Genomic DNA, 27,836 nt, shown 5'->3' with positions numbered 1-27,836 from the left:
CCTTAGCTTCAAAGCTAACAGGCACTTCACCACATCCATCTCACATTAAGACCTGTCAATGTGTGTAAGGACTGTTCTAATGTTTTCCTGAGCTTGGGCAAAGACACCTGTATTAAACTGGTTATTTCCTAATGGGGTTCATCTCAGAAGATGGCTGCTTCATAAGTGGAAGCATGAGTGGAATGAGCATTTGAGTTCTTTGTAGTCATGCAGAGAAAAGCATCCCCCACAAGTGGTAGTTTAGCATCCATCAGGCTTACTAAGTGGCCATATACTTATTTTTGTGGATGATGCATTTTGTTTCTATCCTGCAGAGGACTGGATTCATTGTTAAGAAATGACTGCGTTGGGGACTTGTTCAGAGGCTCTGTTCTGCAAATCATTGTCCACCCCTGGATTCAGGGGAGGACAGAATACAAGGACACTACAAGGAGTTTGCCTTATGTCCTGAAATGTTCGGTCTCACTGAGGATACCATATGGTCTGTTTTAGGCCTGCTGGTTTATAACACCCCTGAAGATACTGAAAATAAATTGAAGAATGGCATGAGTGTGCACATGCACACACACACACAAAGTTCAAGCCTCCTTTTTCTTGGCTAGAGTAGTTGCGTTGGCCAAAGCTTACACTTTATTGGCAACTCTGCCACTTCTTAGTGGATGCACTGATTAATTTGTCTCCTGTTTTCTGGCTTTGCTGTTCCTTGTGTTCACACAGAATTTATACTCCCTTATTGTGGTAAAAGGAATAGAAAATTTGGAGAAGGATTGCCCAACCAAGTCTACAGGGGTTGGAACTGTCTTCTGTAGTTCAGCAAGTATTCTGAAGAGAGTGGAATAAGTATATCTAAACCTGGCAGTGGCATTTTTTCACGAAGTCTTCAGCCAGAAACAATTTAAAATGTTGGTCTTATCTCAGTTAAATCTGTGACCAAGTCCTGGAGTGCCTTTATCACTGAAGAGATCTCCTTCCTTTCTCTTCCCCATGCCATTTTACACAAATGACTCTCCCAAGGCGTGTCTCTTTAAAGAAACAGAGGAATCTGAAATTTATAAATTAGCCTTATCTCCCTTACAGTTTCAGCATAATCAAGTAGTCTGGGAATATCCATTTGGCAGAGCTTCGGTCATCTCTCACCACCTTTTTGGAAATCCTCCCAAATCTGTTATTCCCTTCAGACTTGTTTTCAGAATGACCTGTTTTGCACCAGAATCTTGAATTGTTTTTATACTTTTCACTGCTGACCTCACAGCCTCTTGCATTTTGTCTTCTAGACTAGTCTTCTAGACTAGTATTTCCTCAGCATAGGGTTTTATGTGCTATGCCCAGACTTTTGTTTTGCATGGAATTGTTGGGTTTTATCTTTGCTCCACTGCAGACCATCTATCTAATTGGTCAACCAAAGTAACTCTTCCTGAAAAATCCTGTATTTGGATTAAATAAATAGGCTTTTGAAAGACAGGATGAGTTGAGATAGTTTTATGTCATGTTATTGTGTCAAGACAAATGCACAGAACAACTAGTGTCTTCTCCCAGCAATTGCTTGAACAATAGTTTTAGACAGAGTCTTCAGAGTCTGGAATTTTAAAATACAAGCTCCCTGAAATTTCTAATGTGTCTAGTTTTAGAAACAACTTTGTTCTACTAAGAGGGAAAATACGTTTGAGCTTTTTGCCATATAGGCTCTCTTATATGTTCTCATTGTCCGTGTGTGCCTGTATCTACTGTTTGTGTCTACATACTGCTGCCAGTGAGTGAATTTTTCACTGCAAAGAATTCGCTCACCTGCAGGTGAGCCTTCACAGGGAATCGATTTCATGCAATATGAATATTTGCCTATGTGTTTTGTTTACTGCTTATTTTACATTTTTTATTAAAATAGAGGAAGCTTTGCAGCAGTACATTCAGTTAAGTGTAGTATCAAAGCTCCACTCTGCCTGAGACATACATATGCAAAAGGTTATTACAGCTCTTTCCATCCCTAGGAGAATGCGTGCCAGCCTCGCTACAGTTGGAAGTGTAAATGGTTTCCAGCACTAGAGAAGGAAAGCTGTGTCTGCAATGCTGTTGCTTATGGCAGATTCATACAGCAGCTTTTATCTGGACCTTAAAAATTGCTATAGGCCATACAGTCAGGTTTTCTTACATTTATTTTAGTAATTAGCTTAAATTATATCTAGCTAAGCATGCAGTTGAGAAAAGGGGAGAAGTATCTTAAAAAGGGTATATTTACTCCCTGGTTTATCAACTCTTTTAATAAGAAGTGTAAAATAAGCACTAAACAAAACACATAGGCAAATATTCATATTGCATGAAATTGATTCCCTGTGAAGAGTAAGGCCAACCACCAGTACCACCACAACTTACAATTTTACTTTCCAAGTGGTCTGGATATGGGACTCAGATATGCACTGAATTCTTCCTGGTCTTTCATTTTTTACTGTAAATCCTCCTAAGAGAGAATCAGAAACACAGACAGATCAGACATTAGTAGCATCAATTGTTTGTTGTAAAGTCCTGTACTTTAAATAAATTTATTTCCTATCATATATATTTCAAGTCATTAATATTATGGGGTTTTGGTTAAGTTTATGCCTTTATGGTTATTTTTTGTTGAAACATGCAAATGAATTATGAAAATAATGCTTACATTAAAATAGTGCTACTACTGCATCTTACTAATATGCTGGAATAACATTTTCCTTGGGAATCTTACAGTTTCTTTCACCAAGATAAAAACGGATCTGCTAGACTTCTAGTTTGTTTCTTTCAGCAAAAGTTTCCTTTGGATTTTATTCTCTTTGTCTATCAAGCTCAAACTAATTGGGAATGTTCTCCTTCAAAGGGTGAAAAAGCCACCTTTTGGTAACCTTGGCACACGTACTGTATCCTTGGAAATTAAATTCTTCATGCTTTATTTAATAATGTGTTTTCTTTTTAATATTATAATTACAGTTTTAAAACAAAGCAAATTTTCTTAAGAGTTATTTCAGCAGAAGTATAATTATCCTTAAGGATATGTGGTTTCTCACTGACTCTTGGCATGGGAAAAGAAGAGATACTGCATTGGCTTTATCGCAAGGAATTTAAACTGTATGTACTTTTGGCCAAAAGACCTTAGTTACAAAACAAACTCCATCCTGTGTTGTCTCTGTGCTTCGCCTTTCTATACTAATTGCTTTCAGCTTGGATTGTATGGTAATACGTGTGTTTGATAGGCATGGTTTGTTTATGTCGAACTCCATTATCCTGTCTCATGTTCTTGGAGTGCCTGAAGTAGTTTCGCTAATCTGTCAGCATAGTATGTACTTGTGGATAAATATAGACATGCAGCCACTCCGTGAGCGGTCATCATCATATGCTGAAGCTAAAAATTACCCCTTTGGTTATGGAAAGGCTGATCTGATCCGGAGGCCTGCTCTAGCTCACACATTGTAGGTCTTCAGCACTTGTCTATTAACAAACAAAACCAAAAAACTAAAAGAAATGTCTGCCTCAATGCTGAAAAATTCAGAGTGAAGTATGAAACAGGATTATGAAACAACTAATTTCCTTTTCGATTTTAGTTAGAAAAGGATTCTAACTTTTCTAACTGAAGGAGTGGAACATTTCAGGTATTCACAAGCTCATGGATATTACAGTAGCATGTTGGAGAAAATCCAGTGTGATCGGCTTTATAAAGGGGCTCGGTAGGTATGAAAATACTACAAATACATGTTTTGGTTTGTGTTATTAGTTTGTTCGTTGTTGCTGATGTGTAAATTTGACACGGTTAACTAAAAAACCACAACCTCTGTTTCTTCTGATTAAAGATACTGAATATTCAGTAACTGGGTTGGGCTGAAGCTGTATCCAGTGTAGCACAGACTTTCGGCTTGTCCATTATGATAGTTCTGTTGTTTTGCTTCATCTTAGAGCTTTAAGAAAAAAACCTGTAATGTAAGTCATAGCAGAGTCTCTCTTATGATAATTTCATTTTGTACTCATCCCCATTATCAGCTTAGTGAGCATATGTGTGTGTGTGTGCGCGCGTGTGTTAAAACTACTGTGCTTTTTTACAACTATTTCTCTGGTTAGGGAAATGATCAATACAGAAAAAAAATTAGCAGTGATTTTAGTTCAGTAGTCCTTTCTGTGGCAACAGTATATGGTTGTAGTGACAACCATATGTGATATTGCATTGCTACTTCTGTATTTACTCCTTGGTTTTAATTTTTTAAAAACACATAACATTGAGAAAATCTTATGGTTATAGCCTGAACTAAATGAAAATATTCTGTAGGAAAAAAGCATCATTTAAAATACAGTTTATTGCAGATACAGTAGAAAAAAAGGGAACATGTCCTGGAAACAAGAAAATGGGTTGTTTGGGAGAAGTAGCCCTCAGACAGAATTTCACCCCCAAATGGTACAGACATCTTATAGTTGGTCAAGCATAGTTAACCTTTTTTACAGATTTTCCTAGGATAGCAGCTTTAAATATGTATACCACTTTCTAAAATTGACCTATAGATTCTCTGCTATTGCAGGACCCTCAGGCATCAGGGTTACCGTGGTCTCCTGCATGTGCATCATCATTCATTCTCCTTGGGAAGCAGCTACTTTTCTCTAGGAGAAGGGTTTAGTTTAATGCAGTACTTGTGTGGTGACCAGTACCCTGCAATATGTTAGGAGTTGACACTAAAAGTTTCAGTGGTCCATTCTGGTACTTCTCTTTGTCGAATTTCATTATTTTGAAATCAGGTAGAAAAACCTTAATTTGTCAATGAAATGAATATTTAGAATTGAGTATAACCCCTTCCTCCCACCCCCACCACATATCTTCTGCATAAGCCCATACAAACTATATGTTGTGATTTCTCAGGTAAAAATCACACCTTTTATTTAATGGGGCAGTGTTTCACTGGCATAGATGGCAAAAACGGACACATCCTTTTTATTGCTGTTTTTAAGGCCCACATTGTAATGTGTCAGCATAAAAGGGACCAATCATGGATGTCTATGATGCAGCTATTTCTTAAATTTTAGTCCTTGATTTCCAGTTTTGTGTCTCAGAGGCATTTATTTTTTTTTTCTGAGCTTTGTAGGGCTCTCAGTCTAGGAAGAAAACATATTCTGTTAAAGCTCATATGTCATCAGAATAGATGTCAGTGATAGTCTAGGGCCAGATTTTTGCAATGTAAATATCAAGCATATGCAAATGCTTGAGATAATGGAGCTGAAAAGAGGCATGAGAAAGCCAAATGTGTATATAATAGTTCATGACCAACTCATGATCAACTCCGAAGCCTCACACTGTTGGCAATGCTAATTTCCACACTGAAGATGCTTAAATGGAGTCAGCAGCTACAAAATGATCTTTTCAAAATTTGAACTAAATCAGTGTCATATGTCAGTCATTTCTGTAACTGCTGTAATTGCTGTAGCAATGATAGGTGTTAACCCCAAGGATATCCTTTTTCTTTCCTTTGGGGGAAAGGCTGTACAGTCCTTATTTCAGAGAAGAGCTAGAATAAAAATTTCTGGTGCACTGACAAATCTCACAAATAATTGCATTTCTCTATTACAGTGTGCAAATAATTGATTTTTCAGTTAGATGTCTGGAAAAAAAATTAGATCAGCTTGTGTCAGAAACCTAACAGCATCGTTGTTAAAAGGCTTCCTACTAACACTGACTAGGTGGATTTAAATTCCAGTCTCAAAATCCTGGCTGAGTGCCACGACGATTGAAGATAAGGGTGGCAGCTCCCAGGTAGTGTGACGGGGGTTTCTTAAACCGAATTTTGTAAGGATGCGAGGCGTGCATGCTCTCACACTCTGCCTTCCTTCCCCCCATCCCTCCTGCGTGTCCCTTCGTAGTGAATTTTGAACTCAGTAGCCAGTTTAAGCCAAAAGCGCTGGAGGAACAGAAGGCAAGTTCGCATTTGATGAGATTCCTACGGATTCCTTCCAGAGGGAGCCTGGGATGGTTGCGTTAGCCAGAGAGCGGCGGGCGGCGCAGCCCGGGTGTGTTTTCCTTGGCAGAGGCTGGCTGGCGGGCAGCCTGCCTGCCCAGCCCCGGGCACGGAGCTCCGGAGGGAGCTTGGGAACGACTCGGGGGGAGCTTGGGATGGTGGCAGAGGGAGGACAGGGCTTTTATGGCACAAAGGACACAAATCCTTCAGCAAATCGGTTTCACTGCTCATTAAAAAAAAACCCACATTTTTCCTAACTGAGCGCTTGGCGATCCAACCGATTTCAGGGATACGTGCGAGCCGGTCAAAACCAAGCATTTGGCAAATATGTTAGTGATTGTGAAAATACTGTCTGACTCCTTCCTCAAGCTATTTGTGGAGAAATTTCCATTACCTAGTATATTCGATAGTCTGTATAAATTTGCATCTGATCCTTTGCATCCCACTGTCTTCATGCTTAAGCTTTAGGAGAGCCTAGGTGATGACAGGAGAGCAGTAGCACTTACACTCTTCTCTGGTGGCTCTTTTTCATTACTTTGAAGTAGATTATTATTCAGAACAACATTGTATTTTTAGAAACAGTTTTGAATAATATAAATGTAGAACTGTTCTATACACTTTGTTTTATGCAAAGAGTCATAATGCCAGCAAGACTCCGTGATAATGCTTTTGCCCTCAAAAATCAAGTGAAACTTTGCAGGAAACAAATCTAGCAGGAAACATCTGCTGGAGTGGAAGAAGTGGTGCTGCTGTGCTAAAGAGTGATGGCATACCTTGTCAGTCAGGGGAGTGACTTTCAAAGTGAAATATTGCTGTGTTACACTTGCGGAATAATAGCCGCGTGAACAAAAGCATTTCTATCTTGCGTTTTAGTCATATAGTGAACTTCTAAACTTTGATTTCTCTAAAGGAAAACATGTTCTCTTTTCTCCAGTGTGTCTTTTTTATTTCTCAATGCATGATTTGGCGTCTGATTCTGCCACATTTTGAATACTCTCAAACAAGAATGTAGTCTTTGGGATTTAGTTTTTTCAGTTTTTTGCAGCAATGAAGTGTTAAAGTAGGAAAGATCTAAAGTCTCATTTATTCCTAAAACAAGCTCATGTAATTAATAATTGACAATTACTTTCAGTAGTAGGTGCAATTCTGTTCCTCAGAAGGAAAGGCTAAAGGCATTAGATGTGCACCATCCATCATTGTAGTTAATTTTTCTTTCTTTCTGTCTTTCTTTCTGTCTTTCTTTCCTTACAACTTGGATGCAACATACAATGTAACACTCTGGAATGCAATACTATGGGGAAATGCTATAATGGTGTTAGTTCACAATATTTCCCGCAGTTTGTATTGCATTAAAGCACCTCTGTCCCAATCATCAACAGCGCTCACGGGTGTTACGACACTTCTGTTGCATTCAGAGTGGTTGATGGCTGGTCTTCCCAGTGTTAACTTCATTACCTACTTTTGAAGTCTCTGGCAAAGCTAACAGAGGGTGTTACCAGTACCTGCCTGAAGACCAGACATGACTGCTGTTGCCAGTAAGAGCTAAGCCTGAGGATTGTGGTTTGGAAATTTTATGCATAGAATGGTAATATTTGAATTAATGAGGTTTTGTTTCATAGTACTTCAATTTATTTTTCCTTCAGTTTCCCAGAAAAACAGTAAGTAGAGCTAAGCTTAGTACATAGTATCTTGACACTGGTTATGGGGAATTCACAGAATCATGAGGTAATTTGGATTGGAAGGGATCTCAGGAGGATGATTAGTCCAACAGCTGCTCACCCACTAGAGAGGTTTCTCAGGGCCTTGCCCAGTCAAGTTTCGAGTATCTCCAGGAGTGGAATTTCTGCTATCTCTGTGGGCAACCTGTACCAGTGTTTGATCACCCCCTCACAGTGGAAATTTTTTCCATATATCTAATTGGAATTTTCCACATTCCAACTAGTGTCTGTTGCCTCTCGTCCTGTCACCACACTCAAAGAAGAGTCTGGCTCCATCTTTGCAATACTCCATCAGGTAGCTGAGGACTGTAATAAGATGTCCCCGTAGCCTTCTCTTCTTAAGGTTGAACCAGTCCAGCACTCTCAGCCTGTACTCACGTAGCAAGCACGTAAGTGCCTGACCATCTTCGTGGTCCTCCCTTGGCCTTATTCCAGGATAGCAATGTCATTCTTGTGTGGGGGAGCCCCAAACTGGACACAGTACTCCAGATGTGATCTCACAAGTGCCAAATGGGACTGTAGGGTTTGGTACTTTCAGGAAAGCTAATACAGAATGAACATTTTTTGGCCATGGAAAAAATTCCATGTCTGACTCTTCCTGTAAGATTTATACTGGTGAAATATCATTGTTTTTAAAGGAGTCATTCTTGATTGACCTCAGTATAAATGAGAGGAAAATCAGGCCCTTTACAACTCACTTTAGTGAAAAGATCAGACTCCTGACTTTTGCAAGGATAGGTCAGTTTGAATAGCAATAAAATAAATTTGTTATGTGACAACTGAGTTACAGTTACAGGTCTCGCCTGCAAGGCAAAGGACAAGAAATGAGGATATTATTCAAACTGTTAGCTGTCAGCAAGTCTTACCATGTAAAAAAAGAGGATTGAGCGAGCACTGTGTAGTAAACATGACTCGATGGTAAGAGACAAGATTTCATCTTTGATTTCTTCTTCCAGTCTGGATTATGTACATGTTACCTATAACTATACCATGGAAACTGTATTTATGTGTTTTGTATTTCTTCGATTATCGACTAGTCTCCAGTTCTGCTTTGACAGTATAGTGGGCCATTGGAGTGCTCTGGAAAAGTTAAGACATGTTGAATTACCCAAACGTAAATGTGTCTTTTCTACATTTCAGCTTCTCCAGTTGGTAACGGATACATCAAGCCACCTGTCCCACCTGTTTCTGGTACACAGAGAGAAAAAGGACCTCCAGCCATGTTGCCTATCAATGTTGACCCAGACAGTAAACCAGGCGAATATGTCCTGAAGAGCTTGTTTGTTAACTTTACTACTCAGGCTGAACGCAAGATTCGCATCATCATGGCAGAACCTCTTGTGAGTAAAAAGAAACTCTAAGTATATATGTACTTTGCTTTGAATTTATTTTTAAATAAGGCTTGCTTGCCATGCAATGCAGAATATTTTCCTTGTAATCTGCGTTGGAGTTTGATAGTGTTTCCCAAACTGTAAGATATGCTACTATGGCAATTAGAAGGTTGTGGGAGAGGACAGAGGTATGCAAGATATGCCAAAGGGGTGACATGAAAAGGAACAACTATTTTATTTCTGTTTGCAATATGGGCACCTGTTAATATTATTGAGAGGCAGAAGGGGTGTCAGCCAGCAGAGATTTTACAGCTGGGAGAGCGGTCACTTGAGGCAAAATAGATTAGAAAATGCTGACATATGATAAAAACAGTATTTCTGAATATTACCGGTTTTCAGCTAAAACATGAAAATTAATAGCACTGCTGGTTCCTATTTTAGTTCTGACAGTAGTAGATTTCATAACCTAACAAAGTGCTATAGCACCTATTTTCTGGATATGAAAAAGCATGCAGCATTTGAAAAAGGAGCTACATTACAAGGTCTTGCACAGTCAGTGAGAGAGCCAACTTATATTTTAGGCAAATGTAACATGCAAGGATGTCTGTTGCAAATTGTCTTACGTAACTGAACTTCTGGGATTCTGCTATTTTGATTTGAGACTACATTTTAAATACATTCTTGTTATTTTGATTAGGGAGGAATAGTTCTGTAACCTATATTTTAGTTCTGACAAGGTGAAAATAAAACACCAGAAATAACAAGGAACCTGTATTTCTGAGCTGTAAGGGAATTCTTATAAAATCTTATCACATTTTTGTTATAAAGTACAGTATAGAATACTTAGTTCTGTTCCCCATTTTCAGGTCTGGATATTCTGAACAGTAAAATTAAGATTGTCTTGATTCTGATGGCATTGGTTTGGCTTTATGTCTTGATTTAGATTCAGAAGCATTTGACGCTTGGAAAGTTTTTCCAGACTTTCCTCTGAAACATTAGGTAGATGCAAGATGACAGAAATATCTTACATAATTCAGAAATGACACAAAAAAAGCTACAGGAAGGAATATTTTGACAAAGATCCAGTTTTTTCCCCTCCAAATCACAAAAAGTAGAATAAACTGACAGTCATAGCGCAGGTCCTTTAAAAAAAAAAATGCCAGCAGCTATTTATTACCATCCAGTCTTCGTGTGACGCACAGTGAACATCTTTACAATTTTAAGACACAACGTGTTGTAAAATTACTTGACAAGATCGGGGAAACAACAACAAGACCAGCATTGAGAACATAATTTCCTCACAGGACGTCTGTTACTCTTAAACACTAACCTCTGCATTTTCATGCAATATTTCAGAAATAGATATGAACCAATGGCCCTCATTTATTCCCATTTCACCTTGTGTTAAGACGATTTTGAGTTGCTGTGTGTTGTTATTTTTGTCACTTTTTGAAACTATTAATATCTGAATGTTGATCTTACCTTATTCCAGAGGTTGTTCGGTAAAATTTTATTTGGTAATTTCAACGTAGAATGTAAAAATATGAAAAGAGACTGCAATGTCACCTTCTTCCTATCAACATTTCAGAACGTATTTCTTACAGGGGTCTAACTGTGAGACACTAACAATAATTCAATGACATACTCACATCTTATTAATACTAATAGGACTTACAAGTCATGGCATGCTGCTGTTTGAGGGTGACTGTGACAAATGTGTAAGCAGGATTTTGTAGACATTCAGGCAAAGTGATCTTGAAATAATTAGGTTGTACTGAAAGAAGTGACAAGGGAAAATGGCAAAAATTATTCTGGAGTAATGGCTAAGCATTTTAAGTCTCCATTTTTGTGGGGTAGCTGTTGGATGTTTGGCAGCTTTGTTCCCACATTTCTACTCTACTGACTAGAGCTGTGACCTGGAAGTCCCAGGGATTTGCGAGACAAAGATTATAAATTGATGGTGCAGAGCCACCCTTTGGCCTTTTTTTCACAATAGGTAGTCAAATGGTGAGCTCTTTGAAGATTCTGTTCTAATTAAACTCAAACGTACTTCAAAGAAAATCAAACTTGCAAAGTACTCTAACACTGAGATGTTTCTAGTTTGAATTCTCTAAGTCATTACAAGATATGACAGTTTAATTTTATAATGAGTGATGAATACTTAAGATATCTTTTAGAGAAGCTAAAATGATCTGTTTATAATATAATTGCTTTTTCCTCTTTTATCACTAAGTCTAGCTCACATTCAAGCTCTGAAGTTACTATGGGATTAAATTAAAGACTTACTGATACATTTTTTACCTATGTATTTCTTTTCATACACACATTTTGCCTCCTTATCCTTTCTGATTATCATTACTGTCGTTCTTATGAATTTTTCTGTTTCTTTGGGTTCCATATGCCTGTTTGATATATCCATTTCTTTTTTTTGTGATGTACACAGAGCCCAACTGTGAATCACAGTGTTCCGACAACTATAGTGGAAAACCAGGTTTGTGTCCCACCATCAGTTGCAGATGCTAGCAAGGCATGAAAACTTTTTGCTGTTTTTTAGGGCAGCAGTGAAGGGCACAGCACTGCCCCTCTCCTGCAGCCCCATGAAATCTCAGCTGGGATAGCAAGATTCCAGTGGCAGAGAAAGCACAGGGCAATGTCACCTACTCCTCCTACTGCCTTGGCTGTCAGCCGAGTATGATTTGACATTTTGGTTAGTGGATCTGGCAGTGATCATCATAAAAAACGCACTCCCCAGTTAATATGTTTTATAGGCATGAATCTAATGTTGACAATCCACTGCTAAGTCTTTAACGAGTTAGAATGGAAACCTTTTGTTTCCAGGTGTGGGTTTTGTTTTTTTTTTTTACTTTGTCTGAAGAATATTTTATTTGGAATTTCAGGTCAATTTTTTCAGCTTTTTAGTGTCTCTGAAAATTAACAAACATTTCAATAATTACATTAAGTTCACAATTATGTGGCTAATTTTTAATGATTAAACTACTGTACCCAGATTGTCAAGTTATATTAATCCAAATTAAAGGTATTTGACGGCAGAATTAATTAAAAGGGATTTTCCAGTTTATAAAATTAAATTCACATAAATGAAATGTAAATAATTTCTTCTTGATAAACCCTTAATAATTTCCTGCTTCTTTTCTGTCCATAATTGTTCTCCTTTATAGTGAATATTAAGAATTTTTCCTGCAGACCTTTTTTCACAGCTGATTGCATTCATATTTAATTTTTATCAATTTATATTGTAAATCTTCTCTGCCTTGCTTCACTTGCAAACACAATTTGATATTTTATTACTGCTGATTTTTTTTCAAGCAGCGGCGACCTTAAAATGAAGCTAGAATGAGGAAGCCAGGGAAATATTTTTGCCAGTTCAAATGATAAAACGCGTTTACGAATCTTAACACTGTAAGGAAAAAACCCTGAAAGTAGTTTCCTTTTTAGGACTGTTGATTATCACGTAGGGTAATAATTCATCCTGTGCATACTGATCAGGATAATCTTTAAATACGGCTTTTAGCAGTACTTACACACAGCTGTAGACATTGATAAAACATAGTGAGCTACAGGCGTTGACAGTGGTTAATGGTTAATTTAGCTGTTGGTAAACTTTCATTATGCTTTTCTCCTGCAAGCATCTTCTTTTACTGTGCTGAATACTGAACTCAAGAACAGAATTTACTCATTATAGGATTAGGACTATAAGCATATTCATGTAGTCTGCCTATAACTTTCTCCTTTTATTAGGTAGGTTATATCTCGCTATTGGAAAAAAACTGAAAGCAGTGATGTGGCTGATACTTGTGTATTTATTACTTCCATTTCATTAGAAGCTCAAAGACATTAAAATATAGACCTATTTCAAAACAGGGCTGGTGATAACAGCGAAGCAGGTGGTTAGGAAGATCGAAAGGGCAAGAATAATGCAAGTTTATTTTTGCAAAGACCGACCAACCAACATGTATAGTTGCACTGCTGTCCGACTAGCTTTAATCTAGACTTCACTTTCTCTAGGCAAGAGAAGAAATATCCTAAGGACAGACTTGGAAGAAAAGGAAGTAGAAGGTTTTTTGGTTTCTGAGGACTGGGCTGTGGTAACTAGAAAGATTTATGTAGGCTATAATAATACCAAGCAGTTTTATTCCACAGTTGTAATGTAGAATTTTCTGTTTTACATGGAATAAAATTCAGCTGCATCACATGAGGAATGACTCCTTTGTTGTCATCTATAATGAGACACATTAGCATTGGACATTTTTTATATTTGAACCTCCACATGAATAGTTTGGCATACACAGGGACTTTGGATCCCTGTTTATTGACAGTGCACAGACAGGAGTTACTGTAAGAAACAACTAATTTCATGGAAAAGAGGAAAGGCATACCGCCTTGCTCTGTTCTAACTATCCCCTCAGTATGTATATGCCCAGATAAATTGAAAAGAAGACAGCTTTATCTGAATAACTTTATGCAAGTATATATTGAAAATGCTGTTCTTTTTTCCCATACAAAAAGTATCCTCCCTAGGACCTTCCTCTATAAATGCTACACACATGCCAGATTCCCATTGTCATCTGTCCCTGTCCACCTCTACATGACTCAATGATTATGTCACTCATCATTAATATAATTCTTTTATTCCAGTAGTGTTTGTGGTAGGCAAAATTCTGTAAAGCATGTGGGCAGTCCATCCCAACCCTAAGGAGCTCATAGTTCATAATATCATAACTCTGTATCTAACGTATTATAACTCTTTATTTCTACTGTACTCTTTATTTAGTATTTAAATGATATAAATAAATATTAGTAGATTAGTTCTTTTAGATCCAATTGTCACAAATAATGTGTAGGACATTTCGAATAATTACCCATTCTTTCTGTAATTGTCTCTGAAGTACTTAAGATGCTTCTTTATGAAATTCTACCTCACTTTATTATACCGTGCTGAGGACTGTCCTCTCACCTGTTCATAGGAAAGTTAAACCATCCCCACACCATCTTTAACTACTTGCTATGTAACCTGAATATACTATCCTCTTATTATATGGAGCCCTACAGATGGGTTACAGTGGATGCATTCAGTGGCTTGTTGAATGGGCAGATCTCTGTCTGTCAGTCATAGGACAGTCCGCAGGACCGAGGACAGTCATTCTGCTCAGGAGAACGCCCATCTCCTAGTGCTCCCAGCAAACAGCAGCTCAGCGGAGTTTCTTTCCTGCAGGTCATTGACTGGATCCCAGGTCCGTTTTTTAGACTAACAGTTGGTCTCATTATTTTATTCAACTCCTAGCCATATCTAAGGACTTAGTTGATTTCTGTGTGGATTGTCCCCTTGGTTCTGTTTCTTTTTACTCAGACTTTCCAGCAGCTAACTTCTCTGTTTCAAGAAATCAGTTATTAACGCAGAACAGTGGTCTCAGTCATCACTCTTCCCTCCTTCACTAATCAACTTCTGTTGGAAGTTCACTGGCTCTCCAAGTACAGCCCAGTCCACAAAACCCAGCTCTGCCAGTGATAATGAAGCCCAAGCTGGGCCAGATCAGCTTATTCTTTCCCCCAGCAGAGAGAGGCAGCTAAGCCTGGGAGATATCGTCCATGAAATAAGCAAGCTCTACTCATGTACCCAAAGAATGTGAAGGCAGAAAAATGTACAATCAAACAATCAAGCTTCTGTACTGAAGATGGAGAGCATCAAATATAGCAAAGACAATTCTGATGGGGTAAAGAGCCTTCACTTGCCCTTCCACTCATGGCCTCAGAAATAACATCCCCCTCTAGTTATCTCAGTACATATATCTCAGGCTGAAACCTGTAGCAGAAGCCAAGCACTGAACAGTGTAGAGCAGTAGTCCTTCCCGGGTGGCTAATCTTGAACCTCAGGATAGTTATCTTCCTCAAAGACCTAGAAAGGTTTGTGTGATTGAAGCAGTGGCCAAGGATGAGATATCTCCTGTGTAGTTCAGGGGGACATATCGGAGGATTGAAACCAGGAGTTGAGGGAAAGAGTGTGAAAGACACAGTTGGAAAAAGAGTTAGAGACCAATGTAGGGTTTCAGAAATAATGATGGCGAGCACAGGAGGATAGAGACAAGATGCAGCGTGGGTCAGAAATTCAGCTTCCATATGAGATTGAGGGGAAAAGTTCATGCCATTTTAGCAAGCAGGGAAGGAAAAGGACACATTTTTCATAGCCATTGGCACAGACATTTGCAGCTACAAACAGGTCCATAGAAACACTCATATATTTCAGAGCCAGGCAATGTCAACAGGAGCTTTCTTAGTGATCTCGGTTTGCAGAGCTGGGCGTGTGGGCAGAATGCTGTTTGAGGCTTCAGATCTCATTCTGGTAGCAAAACTCTCCACTGTCCCTGAGCCTCACTACTGCATGGATATAGTTGGAGGATAGTCAATGGCGCATATGATGGTTCAAATCGCTAAGAGGATTTAATGTTGGAAGGTAGATTCAATCCAAGGTCACCGAGGCTGTCACACTATGTCACGTGTTGGCGGACGCCTGCAAATACAGCAGAGAACCTACCACGTGTCCCTAATCACATTTTTGTGTCATTTAAGGATATTGGTTATTACCACTATCCAGAAAATGAAAGTCATACTACAGTCATCTCAGGCAAGTCTTATCACTGGTCTGTCATCATGAAGGACAGAAAGAAAATGAAGTGTATGCTTTGGTAGCATTCTTGCCAGATAAGTAGCAATTAATTAAAGAGATATCTTTCCATATTTTTGCAACAGCTTCATTCTTTGCATGCTTTCAGAGTCATGTTTGAAGTCAGTGAGGTAGTGTTTCATCAGGATTGCTCTGTTCTAAAATTTAAATTTATGTGCTCTTTTCTGGGCCTGAGTCTGGCATGGTACAGTTGCCCTGGTTTCAGCTGGGGTAGAGTTAGTTTTCTTTCTAGTAGCTGGTATAGTGTTATGTTTTGGATTCGGTATGAGAAGAATGTTGATAACACACTGATGTTTTCAGTTGTTGCTAAGTAGTGTTTAGTCTAAAGTCAAGGATTTTTCAGCTTCTCATGTGCAGCCAGCAAGAAGGCTGGAGGGGCACAAGAAGCTGGGAGGGGACACAGCCAGGACAGCTGACCCAAACTGGCCAAAGGGGTATTCCATACCATGTGACGTCAAGTCCAGTATATAAACTGGGGGAGTTGGCCTGGGGGGGGGCAGATCGCTGCTAGGGAACTAACTGGACATCGGTCAGTGAGTGGTGAGCAATTGCATTGTGCATCGGTTGTTTTGTATATTCCAATCCTTTTATTATTACTGTCATTTTATTATTGTTATTATTATCATTATTAGTTTCTTCCTTTCTGTTCTATTTAAATGTTCTTATCTCAACCCACGAGTTTTACCTTTTTCCCTCTGATTCTCTCCCCCAACGCACCAGGTGAGGGGGAAGTGAGTGAGCAGCTACGTGGTACTTAATTGCTGGCTGGGGTTAAACTATGACAACATTTACACATCAGACAGCTTGAGTTATGCCATATTTGACTCTGCATATCTGGTGGCATGACAAATATGAGAAAAACTTAAATACTTCACGTAGCTACCTTCCCAATTTGGAAATCCACCCAATAAGGTCTTGTTTCCTTGGCTGGGCATGCAGTACAGGTGGAAGCTAAGGCTTTTATGGCCGTCGTACTTGCAGCAAAAGAGCAGTGAAGGCTAACGTTAGCTCTGGAAGGGCATCCTGGTATCCTCCTCGAAATCTGTCAGATCGGTACCAGTAATGGGGAGGAAAAGGCTTCAGATCAAGTCACCTGGCGACATGTCTGTTATGCTACAGTTATAACCTTTGAGATAAACACATAGCCAAGAAAGCCCAAAATAAAGGAATTTTAAAGAAAACTACTGACCATCATCAGAATTTCTCAAGTTCACTTACAAAATATGCCTTTCCTCATCTATTGATCTGTTCTATGAAAACAGATGCATAGCTGATGACAGTAAGTAGCTACCTGACGTTAGAGCAGCAGTGGCTGCGGCACATCAGACCATTACCGAGGTCGGTATCTGTTGTTTATTACCCCCTCCGGCTATTTTAAGCTTAAGAGAAATATGGTTCCTGTTTGCAGAGCTCTCAGCTGTGCCTGGAGCAACCCTGCAATTACAACTCTAAATTTATTCAAATCAGCTGATAAGGCCTTCCTACAGCTTTGATGAAATTAGGTCACATCATTACTCTGAATGGGTAACCAGCGGTCAGGGCCCTGAGGGCACTAATAAGCTTTAATGGCCTCGGCAGAGCCTTGCCCACCCCTGCCCACAGCCCCCAGGGCAGTTAGTCCCTGCCACCCCAACACCACAGCAGGACTGGTCTCCAGCTCCCCAGAGCCCTGCCAGGTCTTGGCCCACCCCACAGAGATGCCTGCTGTCTTACGGGGACCCTCAGCCGCTGCGGCCAGCCCTGCCGAGTCCTGACACCAGCAAAGCCACGTAAGTGCTTCAGCAGCTCGCCCGCCGTAACCGAAGCACGTCCTGCTTAGAGCTTTCCATGGAGATTAAGATATCGGGGAAAGCGTGGGATCACGGGCAGTTCCATATCAGAAACAACTGCAAGTGTCTCCCTCTCGTACAGCCATGCCTCAGTACTGGGTAGCTGGTAGGATATCTGTCCTGCCTGGTCATGGGTATTCTGGATGTCTGCATCCAGACAGGCGTTCTGCATTTTACTCTGCTGTACCTTTTATCAGAGGTCTGGTGCTAATCCTGTATTTTCATTCCCAAGGGTTGCAAATGTGGGAAACCTGCCCACCCTTCCCGACCTTCCTGGTTTTATAGCATTTTACCAGTTCCATGTAAATATCCTAAAAGAAGGGACCTCATCCACTGCTTGGAAGACGGAGGTCCCCTAAATCCTCATAGCATTGCTCTCACCGTGGGCAGGAGTTCGCCTGAAGGCAAGGACAGTGCTCTCGCAATAACTCGGAGAACGTGGTGAGCTCAAGAGGGAAGCTGCGCATCCCTCGTTCTCTGCAAGAAAAAAAGCTTCCTGCATTTGTCTCCCATGTCCTTCTTGCACAGAAGAAACAACTTTGCTCATCATAAATCAGTTGGTGTAAAACTCTTTGCATATAGGGTCGAAGTGTCAGTTAACTTCTCTGTTTAGGAAGAAAGCTGTAACCAAACGAGCAGGGTACACCAAGGTCAGGGAAGAGCATCCTCTGAGCCTCTTCGCCAGCTCTCAGGAGGAACGTCAGAGATAGAAAGGAGGGAACAGTGCTGTTCAAGTTACACGCTTGACTGTAGTGACTTTGTCTCTTCAGTCTAATTTACCACTGGATCTTTCAGTGTTTCTATTTCACAGAAGTCTGCTGTCACAAAATCCTTCTCTTCATAGAAGGGATTATTATATGCATACCTCTGAATTTGTTTGTTGTTTTTTTTAAATACATATATTGGCTGATGAAGAGTGTCTAGCTGAACCACCTTGGTAAACAGCTGAAACAGGGCTTGGCATAGCAGTTTCACGCAAAGGTCTTAACATGGATGCGAAAGTCCAGATCTCCATAGTCTGTTGTTCTTAGAACGCTAAAAATAAGTTACATACAAATCACTGTATCAAATGCTTTTTCAGAGCATCATGTTTATTCCAGTTGCACAGGCTCTTAGATGAAAGATCTTGGACTCTCATACTGCATCTCATGACACTACTCTTGACTGAAGCCTTATACAAAGTATCATTAATTATTAGAGTATGACTCCAGAAAGCCTTCTTCCTGGCTTCATGTTGAGAGTAAGGTAGAAATAGTGTTTTTATGGAGTATAGCTTGCTCTGGGTGTCTGTATTTTGAGCATGTTCTTGTTCCTATTATGGAGAAGCATTTTTATGAAAATGCGTTGTAATGGATCTCAGCACAAACAACAGAAGAAGAAATCTGTATTTACTTCAATAGTTTTTGAGAAGTAAATCCTATATATCTTGCTCACCTTGAAGAAAATGCATCATATAAGCAAAAAAATCCTCTTTTTTTTGTGTCTTGCTGCAGTCAGGCTTTGCAATGTAATAGCCATGTTGTGTTCCAACTCCACAACAGTTTATTACTGCTGCTTCCTATAACAGGCCTTTCTCATTTCATTAATACTGGACTTGGGACTACTAATAAACTCAATCCTGTACCTGAAATTCAATTAGCACTGTCTTAGTTAATCCATTATATTAACTTTATAGGCCTTCCCCAAGCTGTACATCATGGTCCTTTGTGAATTTTCATCATAAGTAAGGATGTCACTAAAAACTTAATATATTCTCTGCCCCAGCAAATTAGGTTCCAATTAACAAAATTTTATCTTCTTACAATGGAATTTTTAAAGTCAGAATCAGTCAGTCTACTAACACATGTCTATGAAGGAATTATGGTGTCAACTGTAAGTGTCCACACTTAGTTTCTAGATGCCCTTTTTAAATTTATCAAACTTATAGGTTGTAAAATTCACCTCTTCTTCTGTACACTGTTGTACTGGGGTAATTAAAATCAGGGAAAACCAAGGAAAGTATTATGATACTAGCACAGACCTTAAAACTTGCATGCATTCAAACAGGATTTTGGTGTGTTCATTAAGTTACAATTTTAAAAAGGCATTCCTGTTAACACAAAACTCTGAAAATAAACAGCCAATAGAATTTCCTTTCTTGCTTGTGCTAGAGTCTAGCTCAAATTTCGGTAAAGTCATCCTGAGTACTCTTTTCAACTTTCCAGATTTTACAAAAGCATGTATTTAAAATATTTATTTTGCAGCTGGTCCACTGGTAGCCATCAGCTTATTTGGGCTTAAAATACTTTACTAAAAGGAATTGTTTTACTTCCTACTTACTAGACAGCACCTCACTTTGCAGTAGAAAAATATTAGAGAAGGTACAAATGCTGAGAGTGGTAGGTTTTCTGTTTGGGTTTTTTTTTGCAGCTACCCATATATCTGTAACAGCACTTAACCTTTGTTTGAAGTTTGTGACCATTTATTATCAACACCAAGTTGAGGGCATGTCTGGGAATGTTTTTACTGATCAAGTAAGAATGTCAGAGTTCTTGAGTTGTTTGCTCAAGGTAAGTCAAAGAAAGAAAACTTTCATATTTGTTTTTTGTGAGGTTTTTTCTTAAGTTCCATGTTATTTTGGGAGAGTTGCAGTGCTAATTTTTGCACTGTGCATCTAATAGCTTGGAAAGCAATTTCTAATTCAGTGGGTTTGCTTCTCTCTTCAGTCTGTTTGGAATTTACTCCTCTTTAGTATTAGTACTGAAAATTAATTTGCTGTTTCTTGGGCTTGTTTGGCCATTTTTTCTGATACATCAGTTACTCCAGATTAAACATTCTCATGACCAAATTTTCTGAGTGTCCACATTTTAGTTTTGTTACTAGAAAGCATAGGTAAAAGATGCCTTTTTCAGAGAATGTGATAATCAGGCAAAAATTAGCCTGTAATACCTGATGTGATGACATAAGCTATCACTGAGGCAGAACAGTACATGATGTGGATGCCAAAGAGGCGAGAGTCAGTGTGAAAACCTGTATTTGAAGCTGAACTGATGTTTTGTTACACAGTTTTGTATTCATCAGTACAGCAGCACTGGGCACATCCTTTTCCACATGAACAAAACAGAAGAGCTGTTACAAAGAAAAGAACAATTGCATGAAGAAAGAATAGACTGAGTAGTACTGAGCCTGTCTTCTAAACATGCACCTTTCATTGTTTTTATGCAAGAACTGTAATGGCAAGTAGGTTTTTGACTTGAGCTTGCTAAATTAAAAATTTATGGGAGATGTAGAATATTTTTACATATATTTCATAGCCACTTGAAATATGCTTTTTTTTTTCCTCCATATGAAATACCATGTACAATTAACATTGCTTTTTTACTTAATTTTCAAAAGTTACATGAAGTTAATCAGATTTTTTGTTAACATTTTTGGAGTCTAGTTCTGTCTTACACAGAGTTGTGGTGTTAAAGCTATATTGCCATATCTTTTTTATTATGTTTGCCTTTAGAATTTCCTTTTGGTGTATGCTTAGAATTTCAAAGGTTGATAAAGGAAATCCCCTTTTCTGTTTATTTTACTGTCTGCGTACCATGGTCACTGACACAGTCTCTTAAAAGAGGTATCTAGCAGCTAATTGGTGCTGAGCAGAGCAACAAGAGAAATCAAAGATTCTGTTGTCATCCACTGAACAGGCAATTTATATTTTTATGCATGAGGACCTGCTGACTTGCAAAGAACAGTTGTGAAAACAGGACACTAATTACCTGTTTCATAGAAGTTCCAGGTGGGAGACATTTGGGAGACTATCAGAGTAAACAGATTGTGCTTTTGAGTCAGAAAGCTTGGCTCTCTTAATTGCTTAGGTATAAATTAACTAGGCTTCCTGGGGTGGTGAGGGGAATTCTCAAATCGTAGAAAGGTAAATAAGAGATGAAAATTATTTCCCAAGAAGTTCAGAACTATTTTCAGTACAAGAGCTTTTTTATGGGACCTTAGACTGTTCTATCCATTTTCGAGAGGGCAAAACAGAAGTAAATACTTGCAAGTTCAGCTGCATGAACCTGCTCATTGCAGGATCAGCATAGATCCATTCTGGGAGGGAGGCGGTAGAAGCACACAGCCGAAATAGAGGCAGGGACCAGACAGACCAACTCCCTTTCAGAGGCAACTGGCTGGAGGTCAGCTGCATCTGAAGGGTGGGTGCTCCGCTGGGGGATAAAGTTTCCCATGCCCAGCCTTCAGAAGCAAATTGGCATCGTGGCATTTTCTCCTAGGTGATACAGAAAATGGTTCACACACCAGGTGAGCACAAGATTGACAGTGACATGTTTTCCGATCCTTGTATGGACAAAATAACCAATGGCAAAATTAAAAATTTAGCATGTTTGGCCCGGTTGTTTTTGGAGCAGACCTCTTCCCACAAAACACCACTTTCCTTTACTGGTGAAAAGAATGTAAGACAAAGATGTTCAATTGGCGGGGGGGGGGGGGCTTATGTGATGATACAGCATAAGCAGGAAAGAGTTACACTTGGGGATTTTTTGGTTCTCTTAAGATTGCACTTACATGCATTTTATATATATATTGTAGCTGTAGTAGTTGAATGCGGTCTATGTCTACTCCATTTTATGTGATAAGGTCCATTCTTCTGCTGTTTCTTTTTGGTAACTCTTCCATCCCAGCAGACTACTCAGTAGAGTATGTGTGGCTGCTTTCTAGCATGCAGTGCAAAAGTTACGATTTGTATCAAAATATCCTTTCAACCTCCATCCTCTTATAAAAAGATGGGGTTTATCTCAGGTAGTACTAGAGTACCCCATCATAGTTCAGTAGGAATAATGTGCCTAGTGGCTGCTGAGGTTAGAAATAACTTTAAGGGGCATTACAGAGCTTTATAAAATGGTGATATAGTGAAGCTTAATAAGCACTACAACATCCTTTTGTTTTCATGTTTCCTCAGAGACTCAGTTCTGTGACAGGTGGTCAAGAAGAGCTATTCCTGTGCAAATTTACCCAATTATATTTGTGTAGCAGCCCTGAAAAAGCATTAATGTATTAACCATTAAAAGTAGCCAACAGTCTTTGGAGAAATGTTTTAGTGTGCCTATGTGAATAGAAGGTTTGACTGATACATTATTTTTTAGATAAATTATAAATAATGTATCTAGTTGATGAGTGCAAATGTGATAAAATATATATCTGCCGTTGCATATTCAACATACTCTATTTTTCTATGAATGTTTTCACAACAGCAATGAGGCGGAGGAAGGAAATTAATTCTTAGGTGAGCTTTTTGTTTTGTAAGCATTGGCGATGCAAAAAGTTTAGGCAGTTTTATTGAAAAACAATAGTTTCAAGTATTAAATGCAAAATTGTCTTTGCTGATCTTTACTGCTTATCTCTAATGTGAATTCATATCATGGGAGTTTCCAGTGTGAACAAATACAGAGTATACAATTGAGGGCAGCACTTCAAACAAGAAATAAGGATGTTTAACTTAGTGATTAAAAATGGAAATGTTATTATTGAGAGTCCATTCTTCTGAAATTTTCTGATGTTTTTTATAGCCCAGAAAGCTATGGGCTCTTTGAGATTAATCAAAACTTTCTTTATTCATATTTTGTGGTTGTAGGCTTTGGCTCCAAATTCAGCCTACCTATTCATCCAAGATTTGGAAGACATTTCTGTAGAACGTATTATAGCTACAGAGACTCAAACAGAGTCAACTCGTAATATAAAAGGGCCTCTTTGCCATTTCTGAATTGGGTGGGCAAGAAAATAAATAAAAATAAAATAGTGCCTTGAGGCTGGAAAACATTTTTAAGATTTTTTTAAAAACTTTTAAATAAGTGTATCTCCAGGGTAAATAGATTGCTATGGAATCTAATACTCGGAGGCAGTTTCACTTTAATATATGTTTTAACCTTGCCTTTGCTGGTCCTGAACCTTTGCTATATAATGAAAATGTCTACCATGAGTATAAATATATTTTATATAGTAGCTGCCACGGCAGTGATGTTGAAAATACTGCATGAAACGAAATGGTAAGATTTGTAAGGATATTAGAACTAAGTGGTATAGAATAGGCAAGTTGTTTACAGTAGATGAGAAGAAATTATCTATTGCATAAAGAAAAAAACGCTGTTTTCAAAGGACGCTTGAAGCACCTGCATGTAGTTGAGGTGTCTTTGAATTTACTCAGCAGAGTCTTCCTGACATGTTGTCAGTTGTTACCCCCATCGTGTAAGCAGTCATCCTTTTATATTTTAGGAGCTCTTAGACACCAAAAAACATACTTGTACCTGGCCCTTCCATCTTTAGTCAGTTCATCATCTATTCAGTACTCATCATTAGTAGTAAAGTAAATAGTAATAACTGGTACTTTGAGTTTTCTCAAATCTCCCAGCCCCCCGTAAAATGTTCTGTGGTTATCGCCATTCACTGCAGGGGTACAGCGAGTCGCTCTGACCCGGGCTCCCAGCACGCGGCGTCGCGGGGTCAGCTCGAGTCCCGCCGGGCTGAGCCGTGGCTGCTGTCGCTGCAGGCAGGGTCAGTGGCAGCACCGTGCTGGGAAAGAGTCGAGGAAAAATCAGGAACAGCAGCAACCCGAAGAGGGGGACGGAGAAGAGGCAGAGACAGCTGCAGCACCAGCTGCTGCCTGGCGAGAGCGCGAGGAGAGGGGAAGCGGCAGGAGCAGCAGTAGGTGCAGGCTGGGAGAAAGGGAAGAAAAAAGGCCTCAGTTAAAGCCCTAGACTGGAGACACTGAGAAGTTACGGCAGCAGAACCCTTCTGGGCTTTTGGTAGGTGTCCTTGGCTGGTCTCCATCCCAGGGCTGCCTTCTGCTGCAGCCAAGTCTGTTGCCTGGCCTGTGAGTGGTTCTTTAGGTGCATGTACCACAGTTTGGGAAGCCCTGCTCTAGTTGCCTGTAAGAGGGCAAGAGATGAGTCGTAATGCCTTGACCAAATGGAGGGATCTTCACTAACTCGGAAGCGCAGCCCCTGGCGAATGTCATCGTCAGAAACTGAAGTATTTGTGAGGCGTGTGTGCTTCCAGAGATAGGTGGCAGGTGATTAGGACATTTTCAGGATCGCAGTTCCAGAACCTGGGTTCGAGCATGTTCTGTCTCATTTAATTGTGTCCACCTTACAGATAAGCATGTGACAAGGAATCTCGTACCTCATTTCTGCCTGAAACACCGCGTGCATTTCTGCAGGATTGTAGATACTACTCTGAAAGCCAAGCATTGCAGTGTCGGGCACAGGAACACAAAGCTTCTGCATGCCGAAGCCCTTTTTATTGAAACAGACCTTAAGAAACTTCTCTGTGGTAACACAAGTCTTCTGTAACAGAATCAGAAATTTAATTTAAAAAAAAAATTGTGTGTTGGTTTTTTTTCTAAACCGCACTAGTACATTGGTTTGTCCAGGACCCATGAAAACTTAACAATCTTTTTCCTTTCAAATAAGTTGAACACTACTTTTGAAAGATGATCTGCTGTCCTTTTCAGTGTGCTGCAACAGACAAAAGAAGTATTGTCCTCCCATGAGACACAACTGGGTAGGGTAGCACCAAGTTACTGATCGAGGAGGAGAACTGTGGGTGGGGTGGTGTCTGCTTCTGAGCTGCAAGGTTTTACTGTGTCTGTTCATTACCAATATTCTGTCATAAAGTTCTAATTAATAGTTGTTGTGCCCTTACTGTAACCTGGAGGAGTCACTTTAGACATCAGAGATAACAATGAAAAATATTGATGACTGTCCTGGATAAATCAGTGACTCAGTAGAAAACATTTTGTTGATTTTTCTATTTGGTAGGTAGTCAGGGGATACTGCGGTCACCCTGCAGCCAGCCTCCTTGCCAGCTGGCGTTACAAGTGGATCAGCATAATTAATTTCAAAATCAGTCAGCAGATGATACTGGGCAACGTTTTCTCCAGAGAGAAACATTAAATAATAGAAATCTTTGGAGCGCCTCAAGTCTCTCCATTCCATTATCTCAGCAGCTTTACAGATTTCTTTGTTTTGCATCTCACATACCCTGGCAGTGACGGTATTTTGCCTGATACATTAACAGATGCTGATGAGTGTAATAGTTTGCTGAAAGCCGAACAGAAAATCTCATGCTGAGCTGGTGGGAGAGCCCCGATCTTGCAGCTGTAGGAGAAGAAAGATGCATGATTTACAGAAGAATAAGGCGCTGGCACGTTTCAGACACCAGCAACAGTAGTACAATTCAGTGTAGAATTGTGATGGTGACAAGTTTCTCAGACTGTCATCTGCCTTCATGCCTTGTTTATTTTCATTGTGGTTTAGGAGATTCGTGTTTTGTATACTGTTGCGTATATCTAGAATACTGGACTATGTACTTCTACAGGCCTCAGTAGTTGAGCCTGCTTGGCAAAGAAGCCATAAAGGTGAATGGATGTTCACACTTGGGGACTCTTTGAGTTGGGCAGCTCTCCTTGGCCTTCCCAGTACTTTGAGAATGTGTCCTGAAAATTTGCTTCCATTCTGAAAATGCTTGCTTTTTTCTTTTTTTTTCTTTTTTTTTTTTTTGAGTAATACAGCCATTTTTTCCACAATGATCTTCCTTAAAAATGAACTCTATGGTATTTGATTCTTCTAAAATCACCTTTCTTTCAGTATGCACTGCATGATGCACTGTATCTATGGACGTGTTTGTATTGCCTGGTAGTATTATAACAAGAAGGTACATCATGTAGCTAAATAGAGCTCCTTGCTTATGTATTAGAGGAAATACCAGGTGCTTTTTAGGATTTTGGAAGAATTTATCATTGGTGTGAGCACCAAGGAACTCGGGTGTAATAAACAGTTAATCCTTCTCTTTCTTGGAAGGACACTAAGGACACGAAAGACCCTCGGTCAGTATTAGGTCATATATATGCAGAGGTCAGCTTTGCATATGAAACAAACAGTATCTCCAGCATGAAACCAATCAGGAGGCAAATTATATGAGTAAAAATCTCAACAGAAAAATAATAGTAGAGTTTATAGAATATATCATAGTATTCATCTTAAGTAATACATATTTAATATATTTTCTTTTAGGAGAAGCCACTGACCAAATCTCTGCAACGAGGAGAAGACCCCCAGTTTGATCAAGTAAGACACTTAAAATGATATTATTTCCATTCCTCAGGCTGCAAGACAAATACTTGGAAGGCAGTTTAGTGTCCTTGCACTATCATTGCATACTGCAAAAGCAGTGTCTCTCAATGTACTTTCATAGAATGATGAGTGCTTTGCCTAACCATTCTTGGGTTTAAATTAGGAGGATTCTTCCACTGTTTTCAAACTCAATATTTTTTTGCCATAGAACTTTTTACTTTTTACAGTGTATTAGGCACACATATTGTTTCCTGGCTGTTTGCCCTGATGGAGGTTTCAAAGCAAACTTTGTATATTTTCAGAATATCTGGTTTTTGAAGCAGGCACGTGGTCCCCAATCTTTCTTTTATGGGGTTTTTCTTATGGTTAATATGAGGGCCTTTAGAATCATTGTCATTGCCGTCAGTCTCATCAGTCTATTTTGTCTCTGTAGTTGTGACCCAGCATGACTTACGAGTATGCTGCACCTCACATAGGCTGAGCCAACCTGCTGTATTTAAAATTAACCATAAATTCAGTTGTCAGGATAGATGTCTGTATATGACAAGGGAAATAATAATTAGAGAAAAATGATTGGCAGGGAAAAATCATTAAAAACTAAAATAGAATTTATATCATTAACTAGATTTCATTTAATAAAACAATAAAATTGTAATTAATAAAATTAAATTTATATCTGGCATTAGATTAATAAATTTATTACGTAAGGGAAATGGGACAAGTATAAAAATAAAACCAACAACAATATACACACTTTTTAATGATGGTATAAGAGAATAAATTTTTGTCAGCAGTCTTTCTTAAAAAAAAAAAAATGCATCTAGAAAAAATTCCTACATAAGTAATCTATTTGAAATAAAGAAAGATAGGTGCTAAAGAGTTTAAGTTGCATAAAGGATGCCAAAACTCACAAAACTCTCTCCCAACAAAGAGGAAGGATAATCTGCTGCTCCACCATTCCTGCGTCAGCTGCTATTGCTGTTGTCGTTGCTGCCAACTCCATGGCTGCCCGCACCACTGTGCTGCCAGTGGTGCCAGAAATACAGGACAGAAAGATAAAGCAGAAGCAGCAGCACCAGCAACAACTCTGAAAGTAACTGTGGCTAATGCCATAAGCTGCAGGTACCATATTGATTAACTTAACTTTGGGAGGGGAGATAGGTATGAGTAGGAATTCAGAACCTCAAATGAATT

General features: G+C 39.2%; 1 protein-coding gene across 8 annotated transcripts in view; it reads left to right on the top strand.

Annotated features, from left to right (window-relative positions):
• FRY (FRY microtubule binding protein) overlaps window positions 1–27,836 on the top strand; it is a 253,298-nt gene that overhangs the window by 99,189 nt on the left and 126,273 nt on the right. For 7 of the 8 annotated variants that reach the window (XM_069808041.1, XM_069808038.1, XM_069808037.1 and 4 more), the window contains 2 exons: window positions 8,813–9,012; window positions 26,583–26,636. In XM_069808041.1, coding sequence (XP_069664142.1) covers window positions 8,893–9,012; window positions 26,583–26,636 — 174 coding nt within the window. In that variant the 5' untranslated portion in view covers window positions 8,813–8,892. Of the gene's footprint in view, window positions 1–3,414; window positions 3,690–8,812; window positions 9,013–26,582; window positions 26,637–27,836 lie in introns of those variants that run through there. The other variant, XM_069808040.1, reaches the window with a different exon arrangement.

The sequence above is a fragment of the Haliaeetus albicilla genome, chromosome 20, assembly GCF_947461875.1.
Source record: "Haliaeetus albicilla chromosome 20, bHalAlb1.1, whole genome shotgun sequence".
Lineage (NCBI taxonomy): Eukaryota > Metazoa > Chordata > Aves > Accipitriformes > Accipitridae > Haliaeetus > Haliaeetus albicilla.
This window is presented reverse-complemented; position numbering and strand designations above follow the sequence as displayed.